General features: G+C 40.1%; 1 protein-coding gene across 4 annotated transcripts in view; it reads right to left on the bottom strand.

The window, feature by feature from the left end:
* Positions 1 to 1021: 1021 nt before the first annotated feature.
* Positions 1022 to 19571, bottom strand: part of PRXL2A (peroxiredoxin like 2A) — a 24538-nt gene continuing 5988 nt past the window's right edge. The window contains exons 1-7 of one of the 4 annotated variants that reach the window (XM_031053481.2): positions 14752 to 15014; positions 14423 to 14479; positions 6580 to 6759; positions 6109 to 6200; positions 2795 to 2935; positions 1634 to 1798; positions 1022 to 1495 (exon numbers count right to left, since the gene is read on the bottom strand). In XM_031053481.2, coding sequence (XP_030909341.1) covers positions 1397 to 1495; positions 1634 to 1798; positions 2795 to 2935; positions 6109 to 6200; positions 6580 to 6757 — 675 coding nt within the window. In that variant the 5' untranslated portion in view covers positions 6758 to 6759; positions 14423 to 14479; positions 14752 to 15014 and the 3' untranslated portion in view covers positions 1022 to 1396. Of the gene's footprint in view, positions 1496 to 1633; positions 1799 to 2794; positions 2936 to 6108; positions 6201 to 6579; positions 6760 to 9566; positions 9660 to 12593; positions 12767 to 14422; positions 14480 to 14751; positions 15015 to 19571 lie in introns of those variants that run through there. The other 3 variants (XM_031053482.2, XM_031053480.2, XM_005153625.3) reach the window with 3 other exon arrangements.

Raw genomic sequence — 19571 nt, 5'->3', positions numbered from 1 at the left:
AGAACAAACTTTGAAGAGCACATCAATGTTTTTAGTTAAAATTAGTTCTGCTGGACATAAATAATAATAATAATAAAAAAAAGGTCAGGATTTCATCCATAATGATGCAATTTTAAACCCTCCATAAGTGATTACTCCATAACACAGACTAAGGCCAGGCCTAACTGCTTGTGAAGTTCTAGAGTTTCTAGCATTTAGGTTTAATACAGTCAGCATAATGTATGACCATTTTTTTGCACACAGCTCAACAATACAGACGGGACAGGCACACAGAGCAGAAATAGGCATATTACCAAAGTTTCAGAGGTACAAAGTATCCCTGCCCTCAGCACAAATCATACATGAAGGTTTCATTAAGGCCAGAAGAAAGCAGAATGACAGTTCAGACTCACCTGCTGCCAGGACAAAAGAATACTTCTGCTAGCTTAGTATGTCCCAGGCCATGTATTTTCATAGTTACCTAGCCTCTTACATACACCAGCTAATGAAGGATACACAACACTTGATAATCCTCTAAGTGAAATGTTAAAATTTTGTTTAAACTTTGAAACATTAGCACATTTGTAAAATTCACGCTGCCGTGTTCACATTTCAGCCTAGGTGCATATACTTGGCTATGCATGGTGCTGGCTGTCATGAATCATATTGTGCAACACTACATCTATTTTTAGGAGTAATGGCCCAGTCATTCTACTACAGAATTCAAGACTGGATCTACCTAATCTGCTATTTGATACTATCCCTTTCTTGTTTTTTTTAAAGAATCTTAAAAACAAGAAGGAACTTGCACTCATGCCACAATTATCTTCTGAAGTGAACATCAGATGTCTTCAATCTTCTTTGCAGGGAATAACACAAAGAGCTGGAAGATCTAGAGCCAGCAGTTAACAAGAAACCTACTGGGCAGACATAGCTGCATTTCTTGAATGCAGAATCTTAGAATAATCTAGTCTGACATGATTTAGTCTTCTACAAACACCAATGTGTTTACAAGTTAATGAAAAAAGCAAAAAAAGCTTTTTTTGTATAAAGTTTTATTATCCTTCAACCTCAGCTGGTACCCCATTACTTCAGCCTTAGCGAAGATCTGCTCCCCTAGGTAGGCAGGTTTTCAACTGACTGACTGGAAACATCTACACTAGGACGGATTTTAGAACCAGCCTTTCATTAATACAGCCAGGCACAAAAAAGCAGTTGAAATCCTGACCACTTGAAAGGCTGCAAAGCAACAAAAGAAGATCCAGGAAGATTTTAATGATTTTCTATATTTGAATAGAGAATCTGTCCTCTGTATTGATCACTGAATAGTTAAAAAGCAATTAACTGCAACATTCAAGAAACAGATGCATTCTACATTTCGAGCTGTGGTCAGAAACATGTGCAGCTGTTTTTCTACTTATGAAGCTTGGGGTTTTATCTTCTCAGCAGCTTCAAGAACAGATGGAAGGTTGACTTTGTCTCCAAATTCTTTCTCACGATGCTCCAGTAAAACACCCTAGTCAAAGACACAAGAGAGAAATTCTTACACTAGTATCCCTACAGCAGATCCACTGGCCAGCAACTGAACAATTCTGAAGAAGAAACTTTTAGTCTCATAGGAGACATAAAAGCCCAGGGAGATGGCCTGCAGTACCTGTCTTCCAGCACCAATCACATATACTCCTCCCAGGGTGAATCCTTCTCCTTCCAGGTTACCACTATATCCACTTTTCCAAGCACGGAAGAAATTTTGCCAGACTCCATAGCGGAAGAAACCTGATACCATCATTTTTCGTCTGCGTGGCCCATAGAAACCTTTCTGCAGGGAAACAGAACATATCTCTGCAAACAAAGGGAAAAGAAATATTCCCCCAAATGAAATTCAGGAAACCACCTAGCCCTGTATCCAAGAAAGGTCACAACACACAACAGCTAACCAGGCATAGCTAAAAAGAAACTGCACCTGGACTAACCTCTTTAACACACTACCTCACCACTTGCCTCCACACAGACAACTTGCGGCACTGCCACTATTCATGTGGATTTTAAGCTAATCCACAGTTATTTAAGCCCTATGTATACCTACATCCCTATTGCTGACAACAAGGGTGCTTTGTGATAAACACTTTTTTTCTTGTTTCTGAAGTATGACAATAAAAATCCTAGTAGGGATATAAGTCCTGAAACTTTTATCACCTGTTTTCTCTGGGGTTTCGGTTTTGTGAATCTGGTTGATTGGTTTTTTAAATCAGCCTGATTCTTTCACACAGGCAGAATGTGGAGGGAAGATTAACATATCTGCTATTGATTTGAGTATTACGTATTCTTTTTCCTTCAGAAGCCAAATGATTTCTAAATGCATCTTCTAGGTTAAGGAGTAAGCAGGGCCGTAGTTTTGAAGGACATGAAAATAGGAATAAAACATGTGCCACTGTACTGGAACAAACTATATCACTGCAATTTGGCCTGTATATCAGGAATTAATTATGTTTATCACGTTCAGACCTTGATTCATATACCACAAATGTCACACTGCCAGCGGAAGGAAGGAATAAATAATATGCCATCCTGTTTTCCTGTTAAAGTGGAGGGGAGGAATAATACTGGAAAAGCATGTTGTCAGTGCATAGCTACAGGTCAGTTTGTAAGCTGAGCAGAATATATATATATAAAAGCAAAGCTAATTAACTTCTTAAACTGCAATGCTACTCAATATTTTATCATTCAGACCACACTCCATCTCTATACAAGCTCTTGAAAGAGGACATTCACAAGTTTGTTTTTAAACAAAAGGAGAACACCAACTTCACTATACCTTTTCATCCAGAAAGATTTCTCCTTTGAAGTAAGGTTGAAAATCCTCCACTTCAGTCCCTATCTTCTCTTTCACAACAGCATAGAGAGGGACACCCAGTTTCGACAGCTGAGGTTTCAGAGAGGAGAGCTCAGAAGCCTCCTAAGAAAGGAAAAAAAACCCCAAACATTTCAGACAGTAAATGGAAATTTGAAGCTTCAACTTGAATGTCAAGGACATCAGAAACATACACAAATTCCAACTTGAGGCACAAAACAGAAACAGACCTATAAATCAGACTTTTAAGCTAGCTTTACTCACAGGCAGGTCTTCGTTAGATTTAGTAAAATTTTCTTCAGTAAGCATGGAGAAAGGAGATCTTTTGAGCATTTACTGGATAAAATACTAAAATCCTGGAGAAAATGTGTTTTCAACTCAAAGCTGTAGGTATACCCTGCCTGTGCTAGGACTCCAACTATCTTTTCAAGTGTTTACAGAACATTAAAAAGATACTGCCGACACACATCACTTAACCTTCCCAGGCCAGAATTTCCAATCTTTTTATCCAAATAGAAAGCCATCATTATCAGACCTTTTTGCAAGCTATTTTGAGGGCTCTATGCCAAAGCAGGCTATGCAAGTGCAGAGTAAGTAATGGAGTGAAGATGTACTCTCCTTTCTAGATCCCCACAGTGAAAATAATCAGAGAGTTTCTTCACACACCTTCAGTATCCCAGAAGGAATAATGCTTCTTCTGGTGTGTGGGAGTGCAAGGTGTCAACACTCATCTGCTGTACTTTTTGTTCTGCTGAAGGAATCCCACATCCCACAGTTTGTACAAAGACCTCTGAGGTTTCCAACAGATGAGACTGCACATTACAAATTAGTTTAATTTCATCTAGTAGAAGGTGTCCCTGCCTATGGCAGGGGGGTGGAACTACCTGATCTTTGAGGTATCTTTCAACCCAAACCATTCTATGGTTTATGGTGAGAATTAAAGGATCAATGCTTTCACTTGTTAGATCTTTTCCCTTGTTTCTCTTCTTAGAGGTCTGGTAATAATTTTCTGATTTCCCTCAACAAAATGCATTACAATCTTCCTAAAAGGGGCATTAGTAACAACAGAACAATTTTGTCTGGGATTTTTTATATCATTCAAAAATCTTGTAACAAACAAAACAAAAAAGATTTCTATTGTGACGTAATATTTCTGAGAACTGACATTCCAGGCTAGTGCAGGAGTGCCCTGAAATGACTGTCTCTGGAGAGACAGCAATACCATCAAACCTTGATTAGCCTTTTGAAGAAGAGAAAGAAGTCTGGTTTTGTGGGCAAATTATATCACGTAACAGTTCCTCTCCCCACCAAGGCAGAGGCAACCCCAAAGAACAATTCCCATTTCAGCTGGTCCCTCTAATAGTTTAACTATAGCTCTTCTGCTACTTCAGACTGCTTGAGCTGATGCCTACAATATTTAGCAAGCCCACAGCACTTTCACAATGACTGGAGCACTGGATCACTGCATGGCTGGATACAGACTATGAGATGCAGAAGTGCAGTTCTGTTAAATATAGTCTTACATTAAATAACAAAAAAAGAATCAGATGATTTAGGATGCAGATGATAAAGATAAAAGACTGTATTTCTTAAGTCTACAGGCCTCAGTTCTCAATGATCCAAAAGGATTTGTGACATCCTCTGCAGTGGATAAAGGATGCATGTCTTCCCCACTGAAATTAGGTCGGTGATCTATGAGGTAGAATGGCCACTTTTTGATACTACCCCTGTGTCTAGGGAAGTATATATTTGTTCTTGGTGCTCTCAACAAGGACCAAATTTAATACTCTTTCCAAGGTGTAAGATAGAGGGAACCAACTGTACCTTAGTTCTTGCAAAAAAAAACCCAAGCCAGGATACTGCCTGCATGTTAACAGATACAGCAAGCCACTATATTGAACCATTCCATCAGCTCAGAGTCAGTGACAGTGGAGAAAGAAGCAGCTTTCACACTATGGGGAAACATTAATGGAACAAAACAAATGGCAGACTGAATCGGCAAACTTTTTCTTGGGAGAAAGGTGAGAGTCAACTCACAAAAATGCTTTGAACACACCACAGTCCAAAATAACTTCAGTTTAGGCAACTTAAAAGCTTTTTTAAACATTTTCACAGTTAAAATACACTTATTTGCCCTAATTAGCTGCTCAGTAGTATGACTGCCTCTCTTAACAATTCGAAGTTTTGAACCAAAAATAAGAACTAAAAAATTAAATTTCTCACCTCCATTTTTCCCTGAAACAAGCAAACAAACAAAAAAATAACGTCAACCCACAGTTCCCTGAATCAGCACTTTATTTCTACTTAGGAAGTTAGTATTAAAAAAAACCCCAAAACCTTAATGAATTCCTGTCTGACTGTATGTGAAAAGCACAGTCAGGCATGTAGTGCATTCTCTCCCTGCCTACGCTACACCTGTTCTGAGAGCAAAGGACTTTAATATTTAACCTTCCACGAATTGTACACATACTTAAGCAGTTCCCACTGATAGGAGCAGATCCCTTACTTAAGAGGTTGCAATATTAATTACTCCATGTTATAGTGAGTAACAATGTAATTGCTATTCTTTCCCTCATAGCTATGAGAAAAATAATCGCCAAGGTGCAAGTTATGGCTCTTCCCAGGCACATGGTACATTCAAATCATATTTTAAGTGTCTCCTCCCACCTCCACCCAAGGAGCCTAATGCCAACTTAAAGGATCAGATTGTGTTTCCAAACCCTCCTTGTTGCAAACAGTAACTCCTTGTCTTCAGACTCTTCACCTTCCTGCCTCACATGCAGCATCCAGAACAGTGAGGGTCTCCCCCTTTATGCCCATCTTTTTGCTGATAAGCTTTATATGATGGCTTTTTGCCAGTCTAGTCCTGGGCTGCTTTTGACCAGAGACTCATAAAGGCTCATGGAGGCTTATTTTGGACACAGGGAATATAACTAGCTCAAAAGACTCCTTACTAGCCATATTTTGTGTAATCTCCCTTTATAATTATCATGGGCTAGGTCCCTGACAGATGTAAAAATGATGAAGCCATTGCCTTCAGAAGGAAAATTCTCAGGATCTGTACAAATCAGCTACATAAATCTATATAAATCAGGCTATACAAATCAGCTGCAAAGAAAACTAAGCATGCTGTTAGCTGGTGACCAGTTTGGCCTAGGAAACAAGCCCTTTCATATAATTCAGATGTATCTGTCCTATTCATCCCCTCCCTTTATTTAAAGGTATCTATGCAAGTAGAGCTCAACTCTTCCTAATTAATTCCTAAGCTCAGCAATTACCTCTCTGCACAAAAAACATCCAGGTCTTCGCACAGCCATGATCACTGCACCATTTTTCTTCCATAGTTCACCTGCTTTGAATGTCCTTTGTTCTGTGTATACAGGAGAAACAGCATCAACAATAATATCAGCCATTCTTCCTTATAATGACTAATGCTTTAAGGACCAACAAAAACCACTGCAGGGAATTCCACATTCAAACAGTTCTATCAGAAAAAAAAACCCAAAACTGTATGCATAGCAGGGTATTTTTGTTTTATTGATTTTTAGAAGCATGTCACGTTTCATCCAGAAGTAATAATTTTGGCTGCTTTTCCTTCACCAGAATTATCAGCTATCAAAGACACCAACTAAGTGTCATAACAAAAAAAGACTAAGAAAACATCTTCCATCAAAGGTTTTCTTCCTTACAAAGGTTCTTATAAAAACTAAATTATAGAAGAATGTAGGCTGAAACATCCAGAATCTTACCTGATCCCAAAGATTTTAGCTCTATCTCCTCTAAAAACTCCAACGTAGCATTTTCTGGTTTGGACAAAAATAAATCAGTGTTAGCAATGACGATCCCTGTCACAGCTGCACCAAGAGCTCCAAGACCAATAGACCACATGCCCATGGTGAAGATTCCCAAGTCAGGCAGGAAGGACATTTCTGGGAAAAGAAAGAAGAAAACAGCTCTAACATTGGGCATCAATGCTGCCAGACAAGGAAGAACTGAATTAAAACAACTAACAACTCACACTGATACTTTTGGTTTGACTGAAGATGATCTGTACATTATTGTACTGAATCTTAGAAAAGCAAGATTACATTCCAGTTCTGTGCCTGACCCACATCAAAACTATTAACAAGATATTCTTCCCTTTTCCTGCTACCAGACTTCCAGAAACATTAATGATTAAAGTGCTCAAATGCAGTGAGGAGAAAGATGATTGAAGTGTATGTGTGTCATAAACCACACAATCATAGTATGGGTTGGAAGGAACCTTCAAAGGTCATCTAGGCCAACAGCCCCTTCAATGAGACCACAGACCATCTAACAAAACGTTAGCCAGTAACTTAAATTATTACACTAAGACAGTGGTATCTTTCAAAAACAGAAGTATTTATAGATTAAATGTTCATACATACCCAATGTGTATTAAAGAGTGAACTTTACAACTACACCATGGAAGACCTTAAGAAAAAAAAAAAACAAACAAAAAAACCCAAACAAAATCTATATCTGGTTCACTGTAACTGGTAATCTTTTCTGTGCCCTACAATTTCAGCCTAGAACCAAAGCAGGCATCAAGCCAATATAAGAGCTCATCAGTCTTGCCTGCAAACAGAAATATGTAGTCTTGCAACCATTTTATTAGACACTGTGCTCCAGCATTACAAACATGCCGTGGACAGCATCTTCTATATACTGACCAATTCCCACTCTTGCTAAAGCAGAAATGACATCAGGAACAAACAACTTTGGTTAGAAGTGGTAACATTGCGATGGAAACCATTAAATATGCATGCTCAAGCCTGTACTGTATTGTAGTACAAATACTGCTGCTTGTTACCAGTGACTAATTTGGTGGCAATTTTATTTAACCACCATCCATTCACAAATCCTCCCCAGCCCAATCCTGACCCTTGCATGTTTCACAGGCCTGGTAGGGACTGGCAGCCTCTTTCCAATGAGGCTGTATCAGTTATGAAGATTCAGGAAAGCACACTTAGCCCTGCTTCATGGACAAAATTCAACATCCAGCTCTGAGCCATAACTGGTACAAGAGTCATTGGAATTTTGGCAGTATAAGGAGTCACTTCACAGTTATTGCAAAAGTTATGTGTTACAAAGGGCTGTAGATTTGCAGTCACACAACTTTTGTATTACATAATACAGAGAATCACGTTTTTTCCAGAGTCATCCACAAAATCCTATTCCCTGATAGACTTTTGGTAAATAGTGCCCTTTGTATATACTTTTGTATAGAAAAGGGGGTTTCCCCCTCATAAGTATAAGCAAATACACTGGAACCGTGACTGGCAATAAAACCAGAGACACACATAATCTTTACCCCCACAGTTAGCTGTTGCCAGTTCAGAAAAATAACAACTAGGAGTAGCTCCTCGCTTTTGTGTCCAGAATTTTCTGGGAGAAAATCCCTTTCCATCATTAAAACTGACTCCAGAATACTACTGATAAACAAATACAACCAACTGCCTTCCTGCAGAAATAGCTAGAAAACGTGGAAAAAAGAACACTTTGTTCTTTTACCAACATACTTGGTTCCAAGGAAGACAGTATCACAGTATCTAGAAACGTGAGTAATCCATGGTCCCGAGCAGGAAACAAGGCCAGTTTACACAAACATAAAGCAGATAAAGGAACAGATTTTACTCCACTCCACCAGTTATTTTTAATCAAGGAAAACCTTCCTTGACCATATCTGCTTTCTCTACATACTTTCTTCAAACATAAAGTCCTACTGTAATAACAATTTTTTTGATATCTGCCCAACTGATATCAGAGACCATCCTGACCCCAGGCTTTGGAAAGACCAAAATGTAACTCAAAATGTACTGCTGTAATGCAGCAATATCTTTAAGGCTTAAAAGACACTGTGGCATACCCAAAAGGATATACAGTCCTGTTCCCTCCCAGAGTCTGATTATCCAGCTGTTCTTTGGACCTGAATCTTACCAGGTCAAGAGCCGGTTTTCTCTTAATTCTTTGTTACAAGAGGAAAGGGTGGTTGGGGTGGGGTAAAAACAAGTATTAATCTCTTACACATGTCATATGTGTACAAAAATGTTGCCAGTTGCATAGTAATTGATTAATAAGTATTTCTCACATACCTGTTTATTTTTTGTTAGTATTATTGGCACCGCTAAAAGCCAACTTCCTCTCAGTGGTAGTTGATACAGAGATTATTAAGCTTAGTTAACACACCTATTTAGTTTAGCTAAATGCTTTGGGCTCTACTCAGTGACAAAAAAAAACCCAATCCTATTCAAATAAGTGAATATTTTGCTATTTAAATACATACTGGGAATGTTTGAAGTAGCTCTATATGATACTGAAATTCCTTCCCTCCTAAGCAAACACCATAGCAAGCCATTCTGAACAATACATATGGGAAGCCACAGCCAGGACTATTAAAAAACATTTGCTAACAAGACAGGGTTAGCAGTGATGAGCCCTAACACATCTACATCACTGAACACCAAGTGAAGAGACTAAATGGAAAACAACTGCACATTTGCAGCTAGTAACCTTATTACTGCTTAGCTACTGTTTATTAAGGAAATGTGAAGCTTAAATTAACTTTACAACCCTCCACCCCACCTTCAAAACACAAATGCTAGTGCCTTGTGATCAAACTCCATGAGGTTTTTAAACATCAAAAGACAATCCACAACAAGAAGATACAACAGAGTATCCAGTAAGCCTTTATCATTTAGGTGCATGCACTCACCAGAACCCATGCGGTTTGCACCAGCATCAGCCACCACCAGCTCCTCCTGTGACTGCGAGTGCCGGCAGGAGAGAAGACAAACTGATATCACGTGTGGCAAGTGGGCAGGACTAGGCAGAAGTCCAGCTCTGGAGCCTTTGCCTTGTAGTCAGGAGCTGGGTCTCCACTCTTTGAGCTGAATGTGCCACAGCCACCCTGCGGCAGTCCACAGCAAATTGTTTTAAAGGTATCTTAATCATTCATCTTTTCCCTTTAAACTAAACACATGGCTACCCTCTTTATGGGTGGATGGGTACAGGAACAGGAGTTACAGAAAACTTCTCTGAAGCTGGGAACGCATCACTGAACAGTAAGATCTGCATGTTAAAACTGCACTTTTCTGTGCAACTGTACATTTTTGCAAATAATATTTTCCCTGTGGTTCAGCCTGTTCTACTTGTACCCTCCACCTTGTACACTGCATGCCAAAACAGTACAACCAACCTTGGAAACAGTTAAAAAGCTATCACAATGCACAGTATGAGAAAAAAGTTTCAATATAGAGGCTGTATGGTGAATTAACCCAGCGTTTCTATGCTCAGTTACCTGCTTTAGTGGCAACATCCCTTCATTAAGGAGCATCATTCTCTCTAAACTATCAGACCTGCAAGCTCTTAACTCTGCTAAAACCTCCAGAAGGTAGTGAGCTTTCAGAGAGCAGAGGCCAAAGAAAAAGGGAAAAACATATTTTTGTGTGTTTTTGTGTGACCACAAGAGATCTGAGATGTCCAAGATAACAGTGAGTTATTTTCTGGTCTATCAGGACTCAGCTAACCAGAATTTAAACAAGCTTAGTCTTAATCCTGTTATAAGTGCCAGTTGATGGTCTTCACTGTGTGTCAAGAAGACCAGTTAAAACATGGTTTTCTACATGTCTCATTTCCTTCCCACCCACAACCAGAGAAGAAATTGTCATTAAGAGGACAGCTATCCTTAAACATTTATTTTAGCAGTATAAACATGACCCTTTCAGCTGTGTCAAAAAAAAAAAGGAAAGTCTGGGTTTTCAAGTTGTTAATAAAACTCGGGGTAACACAGAGATTTACTTACATACTTTTCCTTAAAAGACAGCTGAGCAGACATGGAAACAGTGGGGACCCTCATCAGCTGGACTGCACTAGGACATATACCCTAATCTAAAATAACTTTGACCATTGCTTATTCTCTCTCACTCCCATCCTCCCAAAGTTACTGCATACCAAGCCTAAAAATCTTTGAGAGCTCTGTCACAACTTGCATATGCTAAACAAGTTGAGCTGATTATTTTTTATGAGACATTTCCCCCCAAAATGAGTCATGTGATTACAAATATCTTTGTAATCTCACTCCTATAAAGAACATTTACAATAACCTGGTAACATGCTCATCAAGATTTCACGAGCTTTTAAATACCAGTAAGGATTACAAAACACAGCATCCTGACCAATCTCTAAAATTAGCCCTGCTTTAGTTGGGGATTTGACTGAAGAACCTTCAGAGGTCCCTTCTGACCTAAATTGTGTTTTTCACGTGCCAAGAATGATGCATAAAGAAGATTCCTAAAATTTCTGATGGTGCGGATATAAGTCATTTTCACAGCATGAGAGATTTTTTATTTTCGCCATTGTAAAGATCCTGTAACAAATCATTCCTTGTGTCTAGAATAACAGTTATCTTTTTAGGCTTCTTCCCACTCTGCACACTGTTTCATTACTGAATTCAGTACAACGCTGTGCTTGGCTTTAGCTGAAGACAAAGTTGCTGTGTCAAGCAGGCAAACCACACTCCTTCCTTTGAAAGCAAGTTAGTTGTTAGCCCAAATCATCTCCCCCATTCTGAGGCTGTTTTAAAGATGCCAACATCTCAACAACCCTTTTCTTTTGAGCAAGGTAGAACAAAGAGTTCTGGCACAACACCATGGAAATCTTCCAGCTCCCTAGATGTATTCAGAGGGTACAGGCAGCTAAATACCATGTATGGGAAAATTCAGATCTGTGCTCAACCAGTAAAATGGAGAGACCTCAAAGATGGGAAGAAGTAGTTAGGTGAAGCTAATACGTATTCTGTGCTCAGTTACCTTAGTAAGAACCTTTCTTTCAGATAGGAGCTAATACAGGCTAAACTTGTCGCTGGGTAGCCAGAGCAGAAAAGCTGCACTCTGTGGCAGCCTGCAGAGACAGAGGAATAAGAGGAATGCCAACAGACCCGCTAAAAATGCAAATCCATGTTCCCCAATAACACAGAGACCCACTAGGCCGCAAATTGCCCCTCCTGCTCCAATCCAACCACAACTCCTACAGATTCAAGTTTAAATTGTCTTCCATCTTTTCAGATTCTTAGTACTCGCATGAGGGTGTAACACATGCATCTGGGTAGATACACCCAGCTGAGGACAGTTTCCTCACACCCCAGTTCACCCTGTTGTCTGCTGAGCCAGGTCTGATGGCAACATTGCCCCTGTGGTTCTAGAAAAGGCTGGGAAGGCTCCAAACCTATATTTAAAGCAATCTTAAGTTCCAGTGGACTTGTTAAGTTTGAGCAGTGTAGTCACACACAAGATTGCACCAAATGCAGCAGGAATGACAGAAGACAAATTCTCTTCAACTGATCTTGTGCCTACTTACATGCAAGTTAAGTTACATGAGGATGCAAGGATCAATCAATATATTAAACCACAAGGACATAAGGTGAACATCAGAACCCAAAACGTCGAGGGTCGAGGCAGATGCAGTGCAGCAGCCCACATGCCATGGCTGGGAAGCCCCTCAGCCCATCCGGCGCAGCCTGCGGCCGCACCAACCCCTCATTCCTCACGGGTAAGGAACCGCCGCCGCCTCAGGGAGCCAGCCGCACTGGTGCGCACGGCACACCGGACACCAGCGGGGAGCCGGCCGAGCCCCGGTGGCGCAGCCCGGCCCAGCGGCCTGTGCAGCAGCGGCTCCTCCGCTCCTCACCGCCGGACACTCCGTGAACCCTCCCGGCACCCCCCTCCGCAGGCCCCGCACTCACAGTGTGACACCGCCGCTGCCGGCACCGTGCGGCACGCACGCACCGCCCCCGGTGCCCCCTCCGCGCAGGCCCCGCGACCCACAGTGCGGAGCGGTGTGATCTGCGCCCTGCGCTGCTCGGGGTGCTGCGGCGCTGAGGGGCGTTATGGCGTTCTTAGGGACGGGAATAAGTAAATCCCCTCTGTGCCCTCCCGGGAGCTACTTTCCCCCCTCATTGGTTTAGCTTCTGGCTAAGCGAAGAAAGAAAGGAAATATATTACAAGATACAGGGCTTAAATATATTGGGGGAAGGAAAGGGGAATTGTGTGAAAAAGCACACACACACACCCCCTCTTTTAGAAAACCACTAAAGACTTAAGTAAGAGAATGTAGTGAGCTTATCATTCAAGTAGTCTGATTAGTGGGGCACTTAAAATGCTTGCATGTGCATTACATTCAAGAATATACTTGCTCAGATAAGCCTGCCAAGAACAAACATGTCACAACATCGTTTTACGAACACACTTTTCAGTTGCTTGTGGTCATTGGGCACCACTCCAGCCAGAAGCTCAGAGGACTCATCTTCACTACCTCAGGACTATTTCTTAAGGTCTCCTGTTAAGCTGGCACTTAAAATACCAAACAAAAATGGTAGTGGCAATAACAGCACACTCTACAGTAACACAACAGCAGCTCAGGAGAATGTATGCAACTTCTGATGGTACAGGACAGTCTACATTCCGAACAACACAAAGCCACTAGCTTTCAGCATATCCCAAAGCTACCTAGATCAAATCGCCCTTTCTTATCTCTCTTCAATGGGAGTCACCAGCCACTCTGGTTAGACATGCTCAGTTTACCCCTTATTTACAGTTTCTGTTTAGCACAGAGCTTGTGTTTTTTTGACAAATCTTACCACAAAACAAGTTCTCTGCTAATCAGAAGCAACAAGAGCATCACAGTTCTGATACAGCACAGATCAAACCGCAGGCAACACAGCACACATGTTGTGATGCATCAGAACTCATCACCTGGCAGTCACCTTGGAGCACAAGACCACCCCACTTCCCAGACGTTGGCTGCTCCTTGACCATGCTGTCCTGCTCCTGCAGGGGCACATAGTAGCCCTGCACAGCTGGAAAGCCACACAAAGAGTAGTTCTGCAGGACAGAGCTGTATGATGACATTTACCATTTGTCTAAATGCCAGGGCATCAGGCAGTTGCAGGGAAGATTTTGCAGGTTTTTGCCCAAAATTGTGGTAGCTGTGCTTTTATCTAACATGGTTTTAGAAATCAAATGGATTATAAAAAGCACTCAAGTCCCAGCATTTAAGCTCTCAGACTTCCCAGCAATTAAAAAAGAACCTCAGGAAATTTCATGGCAGAAATAGCATTACCAAGCTACTTGAAAAAGCTGAAAAACCTAGGACTGTAGGGTTTGGGGCTGCTTCCTTTCCTTGGAAATACATGAAAGCCAACATTTTCTCTACTTTTTAACCAGTGGGGGAAGGTTCTCTGTCAATACCAACCATAATACGGTGAAATGGCTTTCTCACTGGCTTTGAAATGCAATCAGCGTTAGAATGTATGCATCTTTGCACTGATAGAGCAGTCTTCAGAAGACAACATTATGACAAAAAAAGATGGACAAATTTTGTCAACCATCATCAGGTAATTAAACCTCTAATTTATGCAGACTGTCAACATTCCTTTCTTCTGAATTTTATAATGGTTGTTGCTCCAGCTGTGAACATTTGGCTATGGCAGAATTGCAGCTCCATTACTTTTGTTGCCATGGTAAACACACAAAACAAGAACTCCAAACGTTTTTCTTAATAATACTTATGCACCTTATGCCTCCAACAGTCTGGCAGCTGGTCTTTGCAATCCAAAGGTCACCAGTATTCCTGAGGGGGGGGAAAAGAACACCTATCACAAGATGAAAAGATCTTTATTCTTTTCTCTGGCTAAGAGTCCATGACAAGAACAATAAACAGCTGTTAATCACAGAAGTGACTCTGACTTCATTTGTCCCTGTTGTCTGAGCCTGCACATCTGGATTCATAGAATAAAATCTTTCCCACTTCACATGGCAGTTAAATCACTTAAATGCATGTACACTTCTAGTAGATGCAGAATTCAAAATAAAACAAGTGTCATGAAAATACTGAAATCTAACCTTCTCTTCCTATGTTGCCAGAAAGGCTTGCTTTCCATGAAAAGTGAGTGTTGCACAAGTGGAGTTGCAGCAGCAATTACTTTGTCCTTATTAGATGACTTTTGCCTTCACTGCTTTAGAAAGGTAGCAGATTATGGCAGGAAAGCTGAATGGGAATTTGACATCCTTGGGTATCTGTTTTTCCCCCTCTCAATAAGATCATATTATGTGATCTGTATAATACTTTAGTTTTCCATACACCTATTCAGATGGTATTCACACATTTTTTCCTGTTAAAAAAAAAAAAAGTTCTTAACACATGAAAAAACATGTCACAGAGCAACAGGGACCAATATTTAATCTTCTCAGGTTTTGCATATTGTTCTTAAAAAGCACACTGACCCCTTCTCTCTTCCTGCTTTCATAATTCAGTTTTATAACAGTTAAAATGAAGAGTATCAGACTGAAACTGCTGAAACTACCAGTTAATTAATCTTCTCTAGCATGCCCGTGCATAGGTCACCCAGCATGCACTGTATCTCTATGCTAAAACATGATCTAGCATTACAAAACTTTCAATTCATGTACAGAATGACAAAGCTGTGTTATTTCAGAAGTTAATTATTTCTATTTCTTGTTGGATCATGCTTCTATAGATCAGCTTTAGACCAAGGGCGTTGTTAGACAAATGGCTTATATTAAACAAACTGTCTTTTCTATTAGGAAACGGGAGAGCTCAAAAGCAGTGAGGAAAGGAACAGTGGTCAGCTAAGGCAGGATCTAGGCCCTGTGTCTGCAGGATTTCTAGACTAATTTTTCAGTGTTGAACCAGGAAGATCAGATTCACATATGCAAAAATAAAGCTTGAAGTTTTAACCCATGTGCTTCAAAGGGAGCATCCACACAGATGCAGACTGTCGTAAGTTACAAGGACAGACAAAGGTCATTGCTTGTTTGCAGGCTCTATAGCAATATGTACTTATGTGGTAGTGTTTTCAACCTCATCCCAATTCTCAGGAAATGAAAGCACCAGTCTGCCTACAGCCAGCCAGAGGACCTGGACAGAGGACCTTGGATTTATTTTCAGTAAGATCAGAGTGTGGTAGTTGTGGAAGAAGCCAAAGAACCTCTACAGGTCTTTTGAAATTAGTTTCATCTGGATGACCGATTCACAGTGGAATCCCAAGAACAGACTGGTGCAACATCCTCCATCTAGACAAGAACAGGAATAAAGACTTAATTAGTCTTTTTGAAGAGGATATACAGATTCTTATACATATCTCTTTTGGCAATAGTCTAATAAACACTGAATCACAGAAAAGCCTACCATTTACAACAATACAATAGATAACCAAACCCTCTGGAAAGAGCAGATGAGGTCATTAGTTCCTCTGCCTGTCCTTCAGTCTTTAATATCTTTATAGCTTAAGTGTAATTAAATCAAGCTTGAATCTCAGGGGCTTATAGTTTTCCTTTGTCCCATTTACTGCAGTGCTATACTGCAGTATATACTATTACTCTATTATACTGTTACTCTAGTCCAATTTTTTTAGTTCTTTTCTAGGACACTGAGTCCTAGTAAAGAGAACTATTTTTAATGCCTATTCAAGCCACTGGAAGAGTGATCAAGCTTCAGGCTCTATAAGCAAGAACAGGCTCCTGAACATCCCTAAATAACCGTACTGATAGCACCAAAAAAGTCGTAACTGCATACTTGCACAATCAGTGTCAGAAGAAAACAGTCATTCTGTAGCAGTTCTGGCTGACTGCCTACAACTACTACATGGCTTCCTTTAAAATCCAGACACCCATGTTTTTAGGCTATTTCTCTTTCAAGTTGTTGGGGCAAAACTGACATGATTAATTTCTTTCTATAGACTCCAACTGCAGTTACGCATCTTGCAGTCTATACAAGTCATTTAGTAAGGAGAGGGCTGCTTGTGTTACAACTAAATAAAGTGTCCTGCATTGTCTGTAACAGCTAGTTTCTATACTCAAATAACATATCTCACAAAGTTGGTTGTATGTAGCTAGAAAAACTGCTGTAAATACTTTTTTATGTAAGCATGTAAAACTTGAAGCCGACCAATTTGTAAGGTTTAAAATAACCTATTTACTGGTTGATTTCGCTGTTACTCAGAATCATTTGTTGAAGCACTAAGGAAGAAAATTGTGCCCTCTGTAAGAAATTTTACCTTCTCCAGAAGCAGATGACCTGCCTTAACATTTAAAATTTGACAGAAAAAAAATCCATGAGCTCTCCTGTGAAAAGAACATCCAGGTCAGAAAAACAAAACAACACTGCAATTCAGACTGTTGATGCCAATTTAGGTCATTTTTACAGAACTTCACTAGAAATCAAATAGATAAACCAGCAAACCTGAGTTCCAGCATCTGATGGTAAGGCGGCAATGAGTAGTTGGGTACAGTAAACTGCTCATCTAGCAGAGCTACTGTTGCACTGTAACCATAGCCTTAAGAGTTAAGCTCTTTATCCTTTCATTACATTCAACTATTTATCTGTCCAGGTTTCTTTTGCCTAAGCAAATACAGATTACACTTATGTGTTTAGTTGTTTATTATCACACAATTACAACACTGCCTACGTGTAATTTCACAGAATCACGGAATCACAGAATCCCGAGGGCTGGGACCTCAAAAGATCATCTAGTCCAACCCCGCTGCAAGAGCAGGGTAACCTAGAGTACATCACATAGGAACTTGTTCAGGCGGGCCTTGGATATCTCCAATGTAGGAGACTCCACAACCTCCCTGGGCAACCTGTTCCAGTGCTCTGTCACTCTTACAGTAAAGAAGTTCTTCCTGATGTTAACGTGGAACCTCCTATGCTCCAGTTTACACCCATTGCCCCTTGTCCTATCACTGGATATCACTGAAAAAAAGCCTAGCTCCATCATCCTGACACCCACCCTTTACATATCTGTAAACACTGATCAGGTCACCCCTCAGTCTCCTCCAAGCTAAAGAGACCCAGCTCCCTCAGCCTCTCCTCATAAGGGAGCTGTTCCATTATTTATTCTTGGTCTTCATGCAACTCATCAACCTAAAAAAGGTCACAGACTACAATTTTTTTATTTTTGTCTATGGTTTCCATTTAACTTTCTTTTTAAGAGATATACTGTCCATGCTGACATCTACAATCTTAACTTTTACGACTAACTTGAAAGAAAGAGCAACATAACAAAGCACCTAATGCACAATCGCCAAGTATCCTCAATGAACAACTCTTAAGTTGTTCTTTAATGACAGCCGACAAGGGCATACACCATGCAGATAAATTTAACAGAAAAATTCTATTGAACAAGGTACATTTGAAGTCCATGGCATCACTTCTGCACATTCTATTTCCTGAAATATCTGTGTTTATGTGCCTTTAATGGGAATATGAAGGACTTCCTGTGACACTTCCAGCAGAATACCCAATTAACTTATGTTTAGCCTGTCTTCTTAGAACCAAGTTATAGCCTGTGCCACTCTTTGGTGATATAGGTTTAATCACCAAGACAGAACTACAAGTTCACAAACACATCATATGGATTTTGCCTAGCTATTTTGTTCATCAGATAAAGCTTGTCAAAGCTAGTAATTGGTTTAAGGAATGTCTTACCCCCCCAAAAAACCCCACCAAACCCAAAACAAACTCTAAACCAACACAAAACAAACAAACAAGAAAAAACAAACAACCCCAATATTACCTTCTTTTAGTAATGTTTTTGCTTTCAAGCATTTTCTCCACACATTTTGCTCACATCCACTTGTCATTTTTGCCACTGTATAAGTTGTCAAACTTAAGTGTAGCACATATTTACCATGATTGCATAGGGGGTAAAACAAGTACCTTGTGGATACACCATTTTGTTAAATTAACAACAAACATAATTTTAATGCATTTTGTTTCTTGCTCTTAACTAAATTTGTATTTGGGTGATAAGCTGCTGACAGTGGGACAGATTAATGGGTAGTGTGAAACAGGGCACCTGTGATGTTGAAAACTTTCAGGGTCACCATTTGCTATACTGTGCTACCAAAACACCATTTATAAATCCAGGATTGTTCATGTATCTTGCAGGTTAGGCTTAAAATTCAGACTCTTGGAAGGGAAAGGAGGTTGCTCAGACAAGTAAAAGGGGGAGTGGTAGGGCTAATTGCATTTCAAGCCACAACTCTTCAGGAAATAAACCATGTCATTCCCCATTCCTGTGGTTTTACTATTATGATCCAAGAACATTCACAGAAGACCAAGTTAGTACCCGGAGATGATTTGGCAAGTGCTTTCCTGCTTATGCCAACTACTGTTCTAATAACGGACAACCTGCAGGGGGTCTGGTTAGCTAAATGTGAAAAAAAAAAAAAAGATGACTGATGAAGCACAGAGTTAATGAAATCCTTATTAAATTGCAGCTTTTCATGCGTAGTTAAGACACAGATTATAAACCTAAAAGATGGGATATGAATGAAAGTCACTTCAGCTGGGAGAAGGCAGGTAAAAAAAAGATGACTAAAGATCTACCAAGCCAGATGAGCAATACCCTAAATACTAAATAGGGAGACCAGTGAAACACAGAAAGAATTCTGAATTTCAGCCATTAAAGTCACAAGGAAACCATTAGACTTGTGTTTTTGTCAGGGGAAGCCCTAGGTAAGTGTATTAAAGATGACTCATAGGAGTGGCTCTCAACTGAAGTAATTTCTAAATGAGAAATGCCAAAAAAACTGCAGCATCAAATACCACAGGCTGAACTACAAAAAAATGCAGAATAAATAGGAACAATGCTGTTTCCTTTTGGAATTAATACGGTATTAAGGCTTATTCTAATTAG

Source organism: Melopsittacus undulatus, chromosome 4 (genome assembly GCF_012275295.1).
Source record: "Melopsittacus undulatus isolate bMelUnd1 chromosome 4, bMelUnd1.mat.Z, whole genome shotgun sequence".
NCBI classification, from domain to species: Eukaryota; Metazoa; Chordata; class Aves; order Psittaciformes; family Psittaculidae; genus Melopsittacus; species Melopsittacus undulatus.
Note: the sequence above shows the minus strand (reverse complement) of the source record. Positions and strands in the feature narration are given on the sequence as shown.